Source organism: Crocodylus siamensis, chromosome 9 (assembly GCF_052110815.1).
Source record: "Crocodylus siamensis isolate JL-2025a chromosome 9, ASM5211081v1, whole genome shotgun sequence".
Lineage (NCBI taxonomy): Eukaryota > Metazoa > Chordata > Crocodylia > Crocodylidae > Crocodylus > Crocodylus siamensis.
In genome coordinates, this window is record NC_143403.1 from 23,418,998 (window position 1) to 23,435,967 (window position 16,970).

Below are 16,970 nucleotides of genomic sequence, written 5' to 3' on the forward strand. Positions count from 1 at the left end.
AGTACTGTATAATGAGAGAATAAAGCAGTCTAGTTATAGGGAATACTGACCAAGGGAAAGGCTGCTGCTTAATATTTACATCTTTTTGAAATCTCTCATGCTCAAGCTCCAATTAAAACCTCAGTCAGAGGTCACGTAAGTCTGAATCATGGTCTGATGCAGTCTCACCAACGCAGTAGGAAAGTCACTGATCCAAACTAACTGAGACGAAAACTCAAATTGTTTGGCTAATGAAAAACATACTGAATGAACATTGATACAAACCCCTTTCAGTTTGTTTCAACTTTTCCCGCAATTATGAGAACAGTTCTCTTTCTTTTAGTTCCATCTCTCACATTTATGCCACACGACATAATGGTTGACAGTACATCCTGCATTTGGATAATTGGCAGTCAGAGGAATAGTATCATTTTGTTTCATGAAATAATTTTAAAATGTGAACAAGATGCTTTTGACCCATAAACGTTTGGAAAAATTGGCTATGGGATAAATAAGGAAAGTAGAGACTATCCCTGGCTGAAAAGAACCATTGGCTACTTAGAGTGCTGTAACCAGACAAGTTTTGAATGGGTTTCAAAACTGAAGCAATACTTACAAACACAAGAGTCAAGGTTATTGTTCTTTAGTCCAAATTGTTCTTTAATGTGCTATTCTTATTGTGTTGTTTTCTACATCCTATTCATCTTTTTACTTTTATTCCTGCTACAGCAGTGTTGTTACAATGATATGTTTTCTCAGTATCGTTCCCTCTGCTTTTGCCCATGTTGCTAGCGTAGAAATGAAGCAGGTAAAGTGCTGAAAAGGTCAGGATGTTTCAGGGGACCTGATAGTGCATCAATGGCAGTGCTCTTCTCTGGCCAACCTACTTACGCCCAGTGGGTGGAAGAAAGCCCAGGAGGGGAAATGTATCAGTCTCATGGTCACGCTTAAGCCAAGTACTCCCAGAGCATTGCCTCTTTGAGTTCTTCCAACAGTATTTTTTTTGAGCAAAGATTTAAGTGCCGGAGGGGTTTCCATACTTCTGCTTAATGCAAAGGACAGAGCTTAATTTTCTTGAACCCACACCTAGTCTTTACTCCTACTCTTGCTGGAAGGCAGCATGAAGTTAGATTTTGGCTCCTGTGCTCCCCCCCCCCACTTCTTTTCTTTTTCACATATGAAACTGTGGGCAGTCTGCTAATGTTTCTTCTCCTTTAACTCTGCAGACAGTCAAAAAAATCTTCCATCTAAATGTTAAGACCTTTAATTTTTCACCCTGTCTACATGCCCAAAACCAATCTGGTAATGGCTGTTAACCCGGTTATGCCCAAGCGGCTTAGAACACAGGTTGGTCTCATCTCTGCCTGGGATAGTTACCTTGAAGAGGAAGTTGATTTACGCAGTTGGCTTTCCCTTGCCCACCTGAAATACCAGAGGAGGCCCAGCCACTTCTAAACAGATTTGCCATGAGCTGATTTCAGAGACTAATTAATTTCAGTTATTTTTGAAAGTGTACCTGTATCCTCATTTGAATTCCTTTGCCATTGTGTGAGGAAAAGGAGCAATTGTGAAGTGGCTAAAGTCTTTATCCACAAAGCAACCAAGCTTTGTGTAGCTGTGTGACATTTTTAGCAAAAATGTAACAACCAGAATCAAATTCAGTTTAAAATTGCGTGGATTTAGCTTCCTACTCCCACTGTTCTGCCAATGAGCCTTATCCAGATCTGGATAGGACCCTCCTCCAGGAATATAGTGCAGGTGGTTTACCTCCCGTAGTCATGTCAGTGGTTGGCTTCTGCCAAAGGATGGTGGGCGAAAAGTAGGTGCCACTTGGGGTGTCTGTTGCTGGAGACATGGTTTCTATTCCTAGATCTACCTACATTCATGTAATGCAATCTCTGTTACCTTGTTTGTAAACTGTGAAGAAGATGCTTATCTCAGCATGAGGGGAGGGTATGAGGCTTTGCTCAGGAATGAGGGTTATGAAGTATATGGAGTGTCAGTGCCAGCAAGTAGAGCCCCTGAGAACAGAACTCTGTTTTCCTAGTCCCAGCAGTGTGCACCCTGGTTCACCTGCAAGTGACATGGGCAGCCTGTGTGGCACGTGGCAGGTCAGGGAGGGAGCAGAGTTGCACTTGGAGAGGATACAGGCTTAATGTGTGGCATGCCTGCAGAAAAGTTTGGCCCCTACTGCTGTAAAGAGAAGGCTGGTGGGGAGAAGTGTTCTTGCTTCATTGTGCAAGATTCTGCTTGAGATGCTTAAAGGCATGACTGAGCTGGTCAAAGGCATGAGTGTCACACAGCTGGTCTGTATCCAGAGCAAGAGAAATTAAATGTTGGAAAATTCTTAAGTACTTCAGGCCATGCAGAGATCAAATGATCCTTGGTTCTTTATTAGTTGAGTTGCCTTCTTGCTGTGGGAAGAAATACATTTGAAGTTGAGTATCCTCATACCAACTGAAGAGTAATAGTGTACTGTAGCTAAAGAATTCCAAGGATTGAAAGGCTTCCATTAGACTTCCATCGTGAAGAGTTTCCAGCAGAATCTGTTCTCCTGGTTCCTTTGAATAATGCCAAATAAGGGAAATCAAGTTCCTTATGTACAAACCACATTCTAAGAAAAGAAGCAACTATTCTTATTTAAACCATTTGACACAAGTGCAAACAGCATAACATCTCTCCTCAGTCCAAAGTCACTAAGTCAGCATTTCCCAAGGTCGGTGTGCCACCATGTGGGGGTGAAGAAGGTTCCTAAGGGGGTAGTGCAGCTAAGAGCACTGCTCAAATGTGCAAATGCTGTGTACGTACAGAAGCATCAAACCACTGAAGCAGCGGGTGCAAGAGCGGCTGGCTCTACTATGGTAGAGTGTAAACCCCAGAAGTCTGGGAAACACTGTGCTATGCCCTTGCATCCTACCAGTTTACCTCCTGCATCCTGCAGATGTAAGCAGGATGTAGTGCAGGAGCCAGTCTCAAGTAGCAGAGTTGTCTTTTACTCCACTCTACTGCTGTCTAGAGCACCTGGCAGCATCAGACAAGACATCACAAAACCAGAAAGAACAGCACCCTGCAAAGGATCACGAGCATTTAAGTTTGCTTGTGTAAGGCAATCAAGTACCCAAATGTATGTTACTGTCTTACACTAACTCTTATTCTTACTCATGTAGAAGAGAGCTTGCATCATACCTTTGAGCTGGCTGCGACTGCATTGGAAACTGAACCAGCCTTTCATTTTACGTATCCTGTTGGCAGTAGCCAGTGGCATCGGTTGTAGAGTAAGCACTTTCTCACTTACAAAAAGGAATTTGCTTTGCACTTTTGAGACTGGAAAGGGGACTTGGAAAGCTGAACATCAAGAAATTGTTGCATTTTCAAGTCTAATTGTATTTTTCTGAGGAGCAGGAGTCCAGCCTGAATGCTGAATTGACAGGAGGAGTCCTGCTTTGTGAAATAAGCAGCATAACAGCTATTTCATCTTACTTAAACTGTTTAGAAATCCTGGATTTTTAATCACAAGATTTAAGATTTTAATACATAAGAACTGTATTAACACCAAGTAAACCTGATACAAACTGTAATGATGCAACTGTATGATCCTTAGTGATCCAAGTAGTCCACGACCTTGTTGTTTCTTGTTGCGGAAAGTAAGGCTGTGAAACACCTGAGAGTATTATAACAGCTATTGGGGCATTTTGATAGAAAAGACTGGAATACTTAATGGTCAGGGCAGAGCCAGATGACTTGTTTTCTACCTTTAGGTTTTTAAGACACTCTCCAGTCTGGTCTTTGGTGTGCGGTGGCAGGTAGTTTTGCTTGCTGAGAACATTTTCACACAAAATCAAAGCCTCTGACTCCATGGGTTTTGTGACTGAAGATGTGGAACCTCAGTCACTTTTCACAGGCAGGCTGGTTCCTGTGGGCCAGCTGAGGTGGTTAAGGTTGAAACCGTGTCATTTCAAGCCTTCTCTGAGAGGTACGTCTTGCTGCTTCTGAATAGGGCTTTGTCTGGACTGGCCAGGTGTGTCCTACGAGAAATATGAACAGCACTTAACACCCAGACTGGAAGTCACAGAATATTGCAGTCATAATTTGGTACAGACATCCTTCTGACACACTTAGAGCTTGTTCTACATGGGGCTTTATAATTTCCACAATTTGTTTTGAAGTGGCAACCCTAAGAGGAGAGCAAACCTCTGAAAAGTGTTTCTTACACAAAGGTGTGCAGTGTAGAACGAGAGCTCTTGGGAGCTGAGAGAGCTGTCACCCTAAGTATTTGGTGGCAGTACAGAAGGAGTTGGAGAGAGGGGGGATATTAACAGGAAAAGCAAAATTGTATGCCTCCTTTATTTATTTTTTATTTCTTATATTTATACACTCAATCTATACAGAAGAGCCCCTGTTCTTTTGCTGTAGGTACTGCGTGATACAGAACAAAATCACAAAGAGACTATCCCCATATCCACTTTCTGGCCAGTAATAAATGCACAACCCAGTAATTGAAAACAATCTCCCAGAAGGGTCCTTCTGGCCTCTCTCAGGTCAGGAAAACAAATGAGCTCTGGACAGGAAAACCTGTCATGTCAGGTTCAATAAACAGAAGCCTTTTAGACTGGGTGTACCAGTCCATACCAGAGGTGCCTCACATCTTCTTCCCTCTCGCATGTGATTTTAATTTGGGTATCTGCACTACTCTCGCCAGTGGCTGGGTGACAAAGGGAGATAGGCAGTCTTTCAGATAAGTAGGCCACAGGCATTTAGTAGTTCCTGAAGGGCAGGGCCTTGTTCAGTAAAGTCACTTGGGCAAACCATTTGTACTGAAAAATTTGTGACAAATTTTGTACTTTCTCTGGTTACACAGTCTGCTGGCATTGTAATGTTCTTAGATGTGTTCACTGTTTGGAATTTACAGAGGTCTGCCGTGAGTAACATTTGTGCTGTGGTTAGTTGTCTGTATAGTGATACTTTTCCTGTCATGTAACATAACACAAATTGCTGGTATTCCCTTTTGAATATTTTTTGAAATTTGGCTTTTGGATAATATTCAAGCTTAAAATTCAGTTCTAACAAAACTCTTTTGCCAGAATGGCCAGGTCAGATGTACTTGGGGCATATGAAAAAAGTCAGGGAGCTCGTTTCCAACCTGGAACTAATATTTGAAGAAATGCATTTGCCGTTGAGTCAAAGTTTATTGATGTCAAAGGAAAGACTGGTATTGACCTTTGTAGACATGTCCATTTATATGCCATAGGCTAGAACTGCCATTATTACTAGGCTCTATTGCTGGATTTTTCACATTTTGGAGAATTATTGCAGGATGGAATTAAACAGAAGACTGGAAACTTTCTCTAGGACTCAGGCCAAAGGGGTTATGGATGCCTTCAGAAGAGCACAGAGAATTTTAGTATTGTGAATGCTAATTAGGAGCTTTTAAACTCATAAAAATCACTAGCTTTCTATCTTGAAAACCTTGTTGTAACCTGAGCTGCTTTTTTTTTTTTTTTTTTTTTTTTTTAAAGGTCTCTGAACGTTTAAGTCAACCGGGAGTAGCCATAGGCTTGGCTTGGACGCCCTTAGGCGGTGAGATCATGTTTGTAGAAGCAAGCCGCATGGATGGAGATGGTCAACTTACTTTAACTGGACAGCTGGGGGATGTCATGAAGGAATCAGCACATCTTGCAATTAGCTGGCTGCGCAGCAATGCGAAGAAATACCAGCTAACTAATGGTATGTGAAAAATGCGAGACAAGAATGTTGGTATAGACCTAAGACAACATAGAGATGGATACCTATCAGTGACCACTGGCTGCAGAGATGCATACAAGTAATTGGTTTTAATTCCTATGGAGTACTTGAGTGTTTCCCTTATGCCTCAGAAATATGTTGTTGGGTTTTTAGTAATGAATATTTAACATGAAAATGTATTTTGCCTTTCTATTAAGCAGTTATTTAGTGAACAGAACTATATTTGCCTAAAAGGAAAAAAGGGCTGCTCTCCACTAAAGCCGAAGATGAAAGCAGCAAACCAGCAGCCGAGTATATTTCATTTGTGCTTCTTTCTGTCCTGGTTTCTGCTGAGCTCTGGCCACAGCTGAGGCTTCGGTTCAGTGTTCTGTTGGTGGCCTTAGTTTGTAAAATAGCTATAGGGTTTAAAATGGTATGCTTTCCATTTCTCTCTTCATCCCTGAGAGTGTCTGTACTGCATATTAAATCAAGGTAGTTGGAATCTGGATGTGAACTCCAGCCTTAGTCAAGGTAGAAGTTCCCACAACACAGCTCCTCCACCCATTGCGTTCTCACTGTTTCTGTATTCAGCTCATTTCTGGGGGCATATTCCATGTTTCTTGTTTGAGACACTGGTTTTTTCCCTGTCAGTTTTGTAGGAGTCTCTGCCTGCTTTTCAGGTGGAACTAGAAAAGGATACTCAAATGTTTGCAGTGAGGCTTCAGGCAAAACAAAGTAGAAAGATTCCCAGCCAAGTTAAACTCAGAGCTCAGACCCTAATACTTCAATCTGGGTGAACTAAACTGGACTGAAAAGCATTTTTAGATCCAGGTTGTAGATTTTACTGCGTGAATGGTATGTAGGGTTCAGAACCTGCATTGACTGCTGCAAAGTGCTCTTTTGCCACTAGTTCATTTTCACTCTTTTCTTCTCCCTTGCTACCCCAGTCTGTAATATTTGAGATGTAAAGGCCTCAGGGCCTTATTTTATATTATTCCAATTTCCTATGGAAAAATAAACAGTTCAAAACCTTATGCTATATAGGTATAGACTACATGGCTGCCTTTAAATATGTGTGGGTTTTACTGTTGAACTATGCTTGCTGCAGAAATGCCTTGTACCCATGAATAACCCAGATGGGCAAGCTAAAAATGTCCGTTCTCACATACTAAAGGGTAAGCTCAGTTTGCTGGCAAATATGCATGTTTTCTTTGGGATTTTGGTCTGTTCTTGAAGGATAGTAGTTGTCATCTTCCTACTTCTGATTGTTTTCTTAATCTTAACTTTGAATGCTTGAGCTCTTTAAAAAAAGTAAATGTCTTCAGTGTTAACTTATTCACAATGATTTGTATTGTGTAGATAGCAAACTGTGGGCATAACAAACATTAGTTTTTTCTAAGATCCATGTGGTGTGCATTAATATACTGTCAAGTAATGTACTTGGTAAGAATGCTAGTTTTCCAGTGGTCTTTTTAGAACAAAGCCCAGGAACAACACAGGTTTGAATTTTCCACATTTTCTCCTCTTTTTAAGCTTCTGGAAGTTTTGATCTCCTTGACAACACCGACATCCATCTGCACTTCCCAGCTGGAGCTGTCACAAAAGATGGACCATCTGCTGGTGTAACCATAGTAACCTGTCTTGCCTCACTCTTCAGTGGGCGGTTGGTGCGTTCAGACGTAGCCATGACTGGAGAAATTACACTAAGAGGCCTTGTTCTTCCAGTAAGTATCATTTGGAAAAGCGTTAACCTGTCTAAAGATATTTTCCTTTATGCTATCCATGATGAACTAATGTATCTAAGTGTGGCTCTGTTAACCTAGTTCCATCCTAGGTGGATCGTCCTAGGATTGACGCAGTTTCATGGAAACCAACACCTAGTTAACATCAAAGTGTACACTGTTACAGTTCCATGACTTAAGCTGATTTACATTTGTTTATAGTATCCCTTGTGTAGATGATTTCAGTGGGGAAGTAAGCTGCACGTAGTGGTGAAAAATAAATCCAGTTTATTTTCCAATAACTCCTACATTCAAAATATCAATTTACAAATTAGCCCTATTGTGCTAGGTAAACTATTATGCCAAAAATGCTTATTGTGGTTACCACCTACACATTTTTTGGCATCATAGCTGTGATGTAAGCCACTATAAAAGTTCTGCTTTAATGCATTTTTGCCTTTTACTACTGCTGATCACAGTGTAGAAAGAATCTGGCTTTAATCAACCACAAGGATCTTTAGACACAGTTCAGTCCTTTATGAAGTTGAGTGATATTTACAACTACAGAAACCTCCTTAAGTCATTGGACTAAGTACAGTTCAAAAACATCAATTATATAGTATTACTATAGGTGTCTAGGAGCCCTAGTCATACTGTACTAGGTAAGGTGTACACAGAACAGTTACAGTCCTTGCCCCCAGAAAAAATGAGAAGCTGCTGCTTGGTGCTATTATTGTAGCCTAACCCATTATCAGTTTTTGTAGGAGTCATAGCAATTTTCAGGGTAATGAGAGATCTTCAGACATTTTCCAGGGAACTGCTCAAAACCACTTTAAGTGGTTAAAGCATTGCATTATGTAGAGGAGATAATATATGTATTATATAAAAATATATATGAAGAATGTGTTCAGATCTTGCACTGCATTAATGCCAAAGGATATTACCGGTCAGCTGTGCTGGAAGTCCAAAAGTTGCTGGATCCAGGGATACTAGGACAGCAGTTCCTCAGGAGTCCATGGTGCTGCAGCTGTAGCAATAGCAGCAGGATGTAGAAACTCCACAATGCTGCTGTACTTTCAAAGCCCCCAGGGGCTGCTGCATCCTGTAGGGCAGGTAAGACTAACCCCTCTTCCCCCACACCCCATCTTTGTCACATGCATGCACTCACACAGAGCAGGGTTTTGTCCAGGGCGGACAACATGCTAGTTATGTCTCTGGCTGGGCATAATGCTGGTCCTGTTGCTCCTTTGTGCTGTACAGCCTTCTAGGCTTAGGGGGACCTTTGACCCTTTCCCTCTCATATGAAGCAATGTGAAGGTGTGAGATAATCTAAGGTCAGCATCATGGGCCAGTTAGAAGCAGGAGTCAACCATGTGATACTGAATGAGAGGAGGTGCAGATTAGGTTTTGAAAGTGAACACGGGCTTATGTTTAATGCAAATAACTGACCTGGGCAAAGTGATAGGCTAGAAGGATCTGTGCAGCAGGATTTTGATGGATATAAGGATTATATTTGTGGAGTAATACAACATTTATTCATAACAGTAGGCTGGCTTGACTTCCAAAACCTTTTAACACTGAAGAACAGGAGACATTTGGCACAGTATAATGTTTTACTGGGCCAATATTAAATCAATTTGTGACAAAGCACTTGTCCATTTTTGCAAACAGTTCTTCCTTCCATGTGATGGTCATATGAAGCAAGTACTATGGTAAGCAGCAAGCACTGACAGAACAAGGGCTCCTTTGTTTGATATTAAAGAGGATTCTTCAATATCAGAGCAAAGAACTAATGAATCCTGTGCTCTGCCCTTACTTGAACAAAGGAGGGCCTTTTCTTTTTTAAACATTATGATTTTAGGATTCTAGAGTGCTCCACTTTGTGGTCACTTAATTTTTTAAAATTAAAAGCACCTGAGTAATAAATGGCTTGATTGGTATCCAGAGAGTCTCTTCTATATGCTTCTTAAACATCTGCTCTACAGCACCCTGGGATAAATAAAAGTTGCTCCATTAAGCTACACCAAAGAACAGCAGGTAGAACTTTGGTTACGTAAGAAAAGCCAGGTAAAATTCTCACATTTTGGAAAAAGACAAAATTAAAATGTTCTTGAAGTTCTGACAACGAAATAAAACTTTCCATTGTTTTTTTCACTTTTGGCTTGATGTGACCGTCTGCTGATTTGCTGGAATGCCTGGTCCTCGCTTTTCTGTATGGATTAATCCCCTCCCCCCATAATGTATATATTTAGATACCACAATACTTCATGGAGCCTGGAGAATGATCACAAGGCACGTTAAAAACAAACTCCCTGATGCACAATAGCAGCGGAGCAGGACAAAGGTTACCAACTTTGTCCAGACCAAGTGTTTTCATTTAACTCAATAACCTGAGCTGGCCTGACAAAACTAGATATGTTTTTTTTAAGGAAATAACACCATACAACCCACTATATACCAACTCTACTTACTTATGCAGGCAATAGAATAACCAAATACAGATATGTGCTTGAAGTTTGCATGGATCTTATGAGCCAGGGTTCTTAGGAAAAGAAATAAGCAAGTCAAGGTGTGAACTTTGTGGTGGTGGATCTCTGAATTTGTGATACAGGATAACCTCATAAATCCAGATATCAAACATCCAGCACTTCCCCACCACTCTGAGACTGACCACTGCTCCCCACCCCCCTGCTGCTGCCCTGGTTCCAAAGTCCGGCATTTCTAAATTTCCAGCAGGTGCTCAGTCCCGAGCATTGAGGTTATACTGTATCTGCAACTTGGGAACCCTGGTTCTGACAGATGAGTCGCAGAATATCAGCCAGGCAACTACTTAATGACACATAAACAGAATTTTTTTGGAAGTTCAGCATAGGACTCGATCAGAATCATAGGATAGAATATTTCAGGTCTTGTCCCATTAGTTTGAGATGAACCTTAAGTTTTTAGAAGCATTTCTTTTGCTCTCACCTGGCAAAGGTAATAAGCTGTCCCTTGTTTGAGATTTTTGCACTTTATTGCCAAAGAGCATCATAATTTAAACTGCAGTACTTTTATCTTGTTATGCTCTTAAGCCAGAGTTGAAACATGTTTCAAATAAAAAATTGTACATGCTATTTATATAGGCAGTGGGAAGGTTTTGTATCCTGTCTTATTTGCTTTAGATCAGGGGTTCCCAGCAGGCAGCTGGTAAATATGGAAGGGGGTATTCAGTAAGAAAGTTTGGGAACCTCTGCTTTAGAGGAAATTAAAAGTAGCAGCCCAAATGCCCTTCATGTCTTTGGTGAAAGAAACACATACCTAAATAACTTTCCTTTTCCCAATTGTGTTTTTAATAGGTTGGGGGAATTAAGGACAAAGTCCTAGCAGCACACAGAGCTGGATTGAAGAGAATCATCATTCCACAAAGAAATGAAAAAGATCTGGAAGGGATTGCGGTGAATGTGCGGCAGGATTTGACTTTTGTTATGGCAGGCTGCCTTGATGAAGTTCTTAATGCAGCATTTGATGGGGGATTTTCAGCCAAGACCGCACTTGAGCATTTAAATAGTAAACTTTAAAAACAGATTGCCTGCATATGAAAATTTAGAAGCTGATCAACTTTCCAGTTGCAAGTGTTCTACTGTAATAAAAAAAGGTGCACAGCATGGAAACAGTAATTGAGGCTAACAGTGATATGCAGGAACTCAACTCAGTCTTCAGTTGGGCTACTAGTATTAGAGTAGATTTGTACCCATCTGCCACATAAAATTTAATATATGCGACTTGTGCACCCAAGTAGATAGTGACATTTTTCAAAAGGCTTGAATGGTTTGCCCTACTTCTCTGTAAGTTCAGCTGCATATTGGCACCTTCTAACTTCACTTTTCTAAATTAAACCTATTTCCAATTATTTTGGGTATGGACAATCACAAAAATCTGTTCTTGAAGAATAACACAATTTTACAGAAAAAATTGAAAGTTTATTAGGCATTTCTGCAAGGATTTCTAAACTAAAGATTAAGTTACAAAATAAGAATTTTTCAAAGGCAAGATAAAAATAAAGCAAAAATCAGTTGCCTTCACTCTGCTCAGATTTCCTTCATTTAAAACTTTTTTAACACTCCCCTGTTGTTCATAGGAGTTGCAATACCAGCTACAGCAATAAGCCAACTTTAATGAGTATACATAAAAACAATTCCAAAAAGACACCCCACCAGCTGAAAGGCACATTACCCTTGCAATAATCTGGACCTAATTTCTCGAATATTATGAAACACAAAAATATCCAACATGAAAATAATTGAAGTGTAGTATGGATAAGTTTAGCTACAGAAAAAGACCTTATAGTTTCTTCAAATGCAGATCAGTAAAAACATTTACTGCTGTTTAAATATTTGTGGAATAGCTTAGGAGAAAAGCCAGTAGATATTAAATTCATATAGATGGTGATCATACTCAGAAATTACACAAAACACACAAGTTACAATCACTTAATGAACACCTGCAGAATAAAGGTGCTGCTAGAAGGTAACAGTTAACCAGTGTCAGAAGGAAAGAGATGCTGGCAGCAAGTCCAAATCCAGCAATAGGCCAGTGGAAGAGTGGTTTATTCAAAACCATAACCAGTTACCAAAGTCATATCTTTTATGCCAATAAGAAAAATGATAAATCTCAAATGCATCACTTGAGTATTTTCATCTAAGGATCTCAGAGTTGCAAGTTAAAGCCACCTAGCATGGCTAGGAATGGAAGCAAAGTCCCTGGTTTCCAACATTTTCTTCTGTTCTGATGGGCGTTATGTCAGACTATACAGAACAACTTTTAGGTTCATAACATCCTCTCAACATTACTTAAACGGTAAGTGTCCTCCCTGAAGCCAGCATGTGGCCTGTCGAATGTGGTCCCATGCCAGAATAGGGATTTTAATGCACTGGTAGACAGTTTCAGGTGAGTTTGCAAGTGAGCATGCTAGTAGAAAGTAGGTTGAAGGACTATCTGTACATTTAAAAATTAACATTAAGAAAGGAAAGATTATACTCACTGCAACAAGTTTTTCTGCCATCTCTCATTTTCCAAAAGCCACGATGCTCTTGCAGAGTACTTGAGAGATTTCGCAAGGCAGATGAGTCTGAGCTTTGAAATTAAGTAAGTTGTTCTCAATGTTTATCCAACTATAGTGAAAAAGTGTATACACAGTTCAAAGTGGAAGTTAAAATGTTTGATATCCCCAGCCCCAGGAAGTGGTAGCACGTCTCAAATACCACACTAGGTGCCTTTTTCCCCCCTATCCAAGGTAAGTTGGGAAGTATTTCTTATTCCTTTAGTAATGCAGATATTTATAAGCTGTTGACTTGTTCTCCACTGTTTGGCAGTAGATGAATAAAATACCTGACCTTAAAGAAAGAAAATGAACTTTTAGAGCTACTTCTTATTGGCTAGTTGTGAAATACATTTTTGGTGGCTAAAATTTACAATAGTGGTCTAATTTGAGAGAGATTTGTTACATGGGGTGGTAACTGTTCCATAATTGGCAAGCAAGGTGAAGCATGCACACTGTAGTTTGCTAACATGTATGCACAGGCTAGAAGGGAGTCAGTTCAGCCTTCTTTTGTTCAGAGTGAGCTGATTTTGATTCAGTAGTATTCTTGCAACTAAGCTGAAATTAAGACATCCATTTCCTCATGTTGCATTAAGAAACCCTCCTAAGGTTTTGGAATACAGCTGTACACAATCTAATGCTTTCCAATGTAACATACACACATTCTTTTCCTTACCTGTGTACTTGCTTCAGAACATGAAGAAGGTCCATCATTCCATTCCTCTGAAGGGATTCCCCAAGTAAATGGGCTGTGCCCTGTAACATTTTGCAAAGCCAGCAGATGTCAAAAGGCCAGAGAATATTTAAAATGGGTTAGTTTCTCATTTCCATGATGAGAAGAACGTTTTGCACTACACTACGTACTCCACATTCTCTCCATGCTACCAGAGGGGCAGTCATAGAAAAGTTTTACTCTACCTTGAGACTCAGCTCCTTTTTGTTATCTTAGCAGGAGCCAACTTTTGGGACCACAGAGCAGTATGAAACCTGAAGGTACTGAAGGAGCTACCCATTTAAATTGGGAAAGGGTTGGCTTCTTCTGATAATGCATTTTTGTAATCAGCCCAACTATTAGTTTTATGAAAAAGGTGCTTATAGAGTTTGAGTATGGTGACTGGCATATCAGTTTCTGTAGCAACATGGCTGCTGAAATCAGCTTTAGAAGGCAGGGGTGTAGAACAGCTACATGAAGGGCTGTTTCCAATTCCTAAATGCTCTGCTGAGTCCCATACATAATTATGCTTGTTGCACAAATGCATTCCACTGCCAAAACTAGGTTTAGAAGAGCCAGGCAAGAAATTTAAACACACAATTACTTTAGCTGTGCAAACACTAAACTGCAAAAGCATTTTCTTTGAACTTGGAATGAGTAAATACTGTTTTCTGGCTATATGTAGGGAGGTAGCTAGAAAGCTTTGCTTGGAGCCAAATTGCATTTCTTGCTTTAATAATAATATTTTGAACAGTTCTTTACTATGAGTTTTTGCTGTTACCCATTTAACTAACTTGATTCCATCTGTACCTTTCACTGCACTTTATTTTCTGTGCTCTGTAGTACCCAGCTGTTCATTCTTTGCCACTATCATATGATTCCTAGTCTCAACTTGAATAGTAAAGGACTTTCAAAGTCATAACTTCATTGCACTGTGGGTTATTTGAATGCAAGTTGTAAATAGATACTCATGCTTGAAATTGCACAATGCAGTTGCCTCTGACTGTAGACTTAAGACTACAAGATAATCAGGCTTGCAAACTGATGCTGCTTTTTTCTTCTCAAACTTCAAGTCATTTTATGAACTGCATTATCTGATAGTCGGCTTATGCATGAAAAATGGCATAACTTTAACAGTCAGTTTCAAATCAGACTAGATTTGAAAAGTTGCAACAAATATTAAATCAATTCAATAACGTTAAATTTAAAATATGGCTTCAAATATAGTACCATCACAGGGAACAGTGCAAAAAATGTAAATTTACTTTGGTTTGAAATGAATATTATGACCAAGAACTTGACATCCTAAATAAAGAAATGCACACCAGAATGTCAGAACAGAGAAGCCAATTAAATGTTATACTGGCTCATTTGATCAAGTTTTTCCCTTGAGATTTTTAAAAAGTCCCCCTCCAAAAATAGGTATTTAAAGGGAAGTGACAAGTGATTCTACTTTTGTCCCCAAAGTTTATGAAAATAAATATAAAAATAACTGAAATAAGCATTTTGTAAGTAAAGGTAAATGGAGTACTTTTTCTACTGTAACAAAATAATACACTCTTCTGAAGTAAAGTCAGTGTTAGTAAAGCATTTCCAGCACTTTAAAGGTACCATTTATTTTTAGATTAGATAGCAGACAGTACACTTGTTTTAAACATAGGTCATTAGTAAGTCTTACTGTATCACAAAAGCATACACTTATTAGGCCTGAATCCTCAAAATATTTAGGTGTTGAAATACCTTTGAGAATCGGGGTCTAAATGTCCCTTGCATCTGATTCTCTGCTCCGTCTTATAAATTACATTGAAATATACTATGTAGGCTCTTACACCACACTGAGTATGTACTAGCTTATATTTTAATAAAACCTAGCATGCAGTATTAGTTGCACTATAGCATACATTACCCATAAAATACAATGAAAAAAAATCCTTTTTAAAATTGTTCCTTAATATTTCAGTAACTGCTGATAGAGACAAAGTGCATCGATCTGCACAATCTCCCCAATTACATTCAGCTCAGAAGTGCCTCTTTCTCAGTATCAGGTCATTGCAGGTGCAATGCATTAAGCCTTTAGGAACCAGTGTGTTCCTATTTTTGCACATGCAAGAATGTTAATTAAAAATAACTTAAATTCCAAATAACATGTTTTTTTGCTCGTATTTCAAGTGCTACAGTTATAGAGAAGTATTAAATCTTGAGCAGCACATTAGAAAACCTCTAGAGTTTTAGGCAAGTTCCTACAATTACATAGCATTCATTACACTAGCTAGGCTGTTATTCAACCCAAACTCCAGCTATATAGCAAATCAGCAACACCTTGGCAAGATTTAGAAAGAAAAGCTATCATTACTTAGGCATTATTTAAATATGGTTTTAATTCTAAACCTGCCAATCAATGTTGTAACTGCTTTGACAAAAATCAAGAGTTATCTAAAATAAGGCAACTGCTTATTTTACATAACATTGTATTCACTTGAAATAATAGTGTAGATTACAGACCCTGAAGTTCCCCTACTGGCATAAGATGCCAGTACGTTTCTCAGGGATGCTTCCTCAAACAGTTTATCACCACAAAGCGTTTCTGAAGTTGACTGCTTTCACTGTATAAAGTGAACTCTTTCTGTGCTGATCTGGTCAGTCTGAAGCCAATGCCGATTCATATTCCTTACTTAAAGAACTACTTACCCCAATCATGTTGTCACTGCACCAATAATAATTAGAGTAAAGCAAAAGCCCCTTAATGCATTTATTTCTGGTAAGACAGACAACGCATAGTAAATATCTAGAAAAAGTAGCTGATACGAAGGCCATTTCTCCCAAGAGCAGCTGTTTACAGTTACTAAATTTAGCAAGATACTTTTAAAATAGTTTGAAATGTTAAATAATAGGGAAAAGAATTGTTATTTCCTGTATCAGTTCTCTCTAGGTGTTTCATAAAGACATAGCAATACACAGTCAAAGTGAAATAAGTTCCATGACTTCAGACAACCTGCACAGGGACCAGAAGATCATTTACGCCTTTAAACGTAGGCAAATTGCATGTACACTGTCATTTGAAAGTATGCCAACACCACATCACTAAAATGATATACAAGCTTAGTATGACTGGGCCAGGGGTGAGGGAAGGAAGTTTGTTTTCTCTAGTAACAACCACAACCAAAGAAAACAAGAAACTGAGAAACAACATTAAGTTTACCCAAATTTGTGCTAAAGGAATAAACCAAGAGTTTTTAATTTGCCAGGTATTCGTTTAATGACAATTATAAAAGACCAAGAACATCTTATTCTGATACTGCCTTTAAGCAAATGGCCTGTTTTTAGAGTTACAAATACTGCATAAAACAATGCCTTCTTTGTACTGCAAAAACAATAAATACAAGGATGAGATTGAGTCTCTACATTTCTTGAAATCTGAAACTGTGCCTGAATTTTCATTTTTTTTTTTAAATGTTCCCCTAATAATTCATTACTTTGTTTGGAAGTATAAATCAAAAAAAAATATAAAATAAAAAAAATCTAGACCTGTTTTTAAAGGAGCTTTTTTTTCCTGGTACTTCTTCCAACATACTAGTTTAGCATTTAATACATTCACAAAATAGCTCAATTAAGAACAGTATTACCAATGAATGGACTACTGGAAAGAGACAAAATTTACCAAATATACAGAATTATATTTTTTACCATAAGCAATTATGCATATCAAATAAGACACCTGTAATTAATTTTTAAAAGGTACAAAAAAAGAGAAAAACCTGAA

General features: G+C 38.9%; 1 protein-coding gene across 1 annotated transcript in view; it reads left to right on the plus strand.

The window, feature by feature from the left end:
- LONP2 (lon peptidase 2, peroxisomal) overlaps positions 1-11,482 on the plus strand; it is a 75,705-nt gene extending 64,223 nt beyond the window's left edge. Inside the window, exons 13-15 of the mRNA XM_090063734.1 lie at positions 5,496-5,703; positions 7,234-7,424; positions 10,757-11,482. Of these exons, the coding sequence (XP_089919860.1) occupies positions 5,496-5,703; positions 7,234-7,424; positions 10,757-10,978 (621 nt within the window). The 3' untranslated portion in view covers positions 10,979-11,482. The remainder of the gene's footprint in view (positions 1-5,495; positions 5,704-7,233; positions 7,425-10,756) is intronic.
- The last annotated feature ends 5,488 nt before the right edge of the window (positions 11,483-16,970 follow it).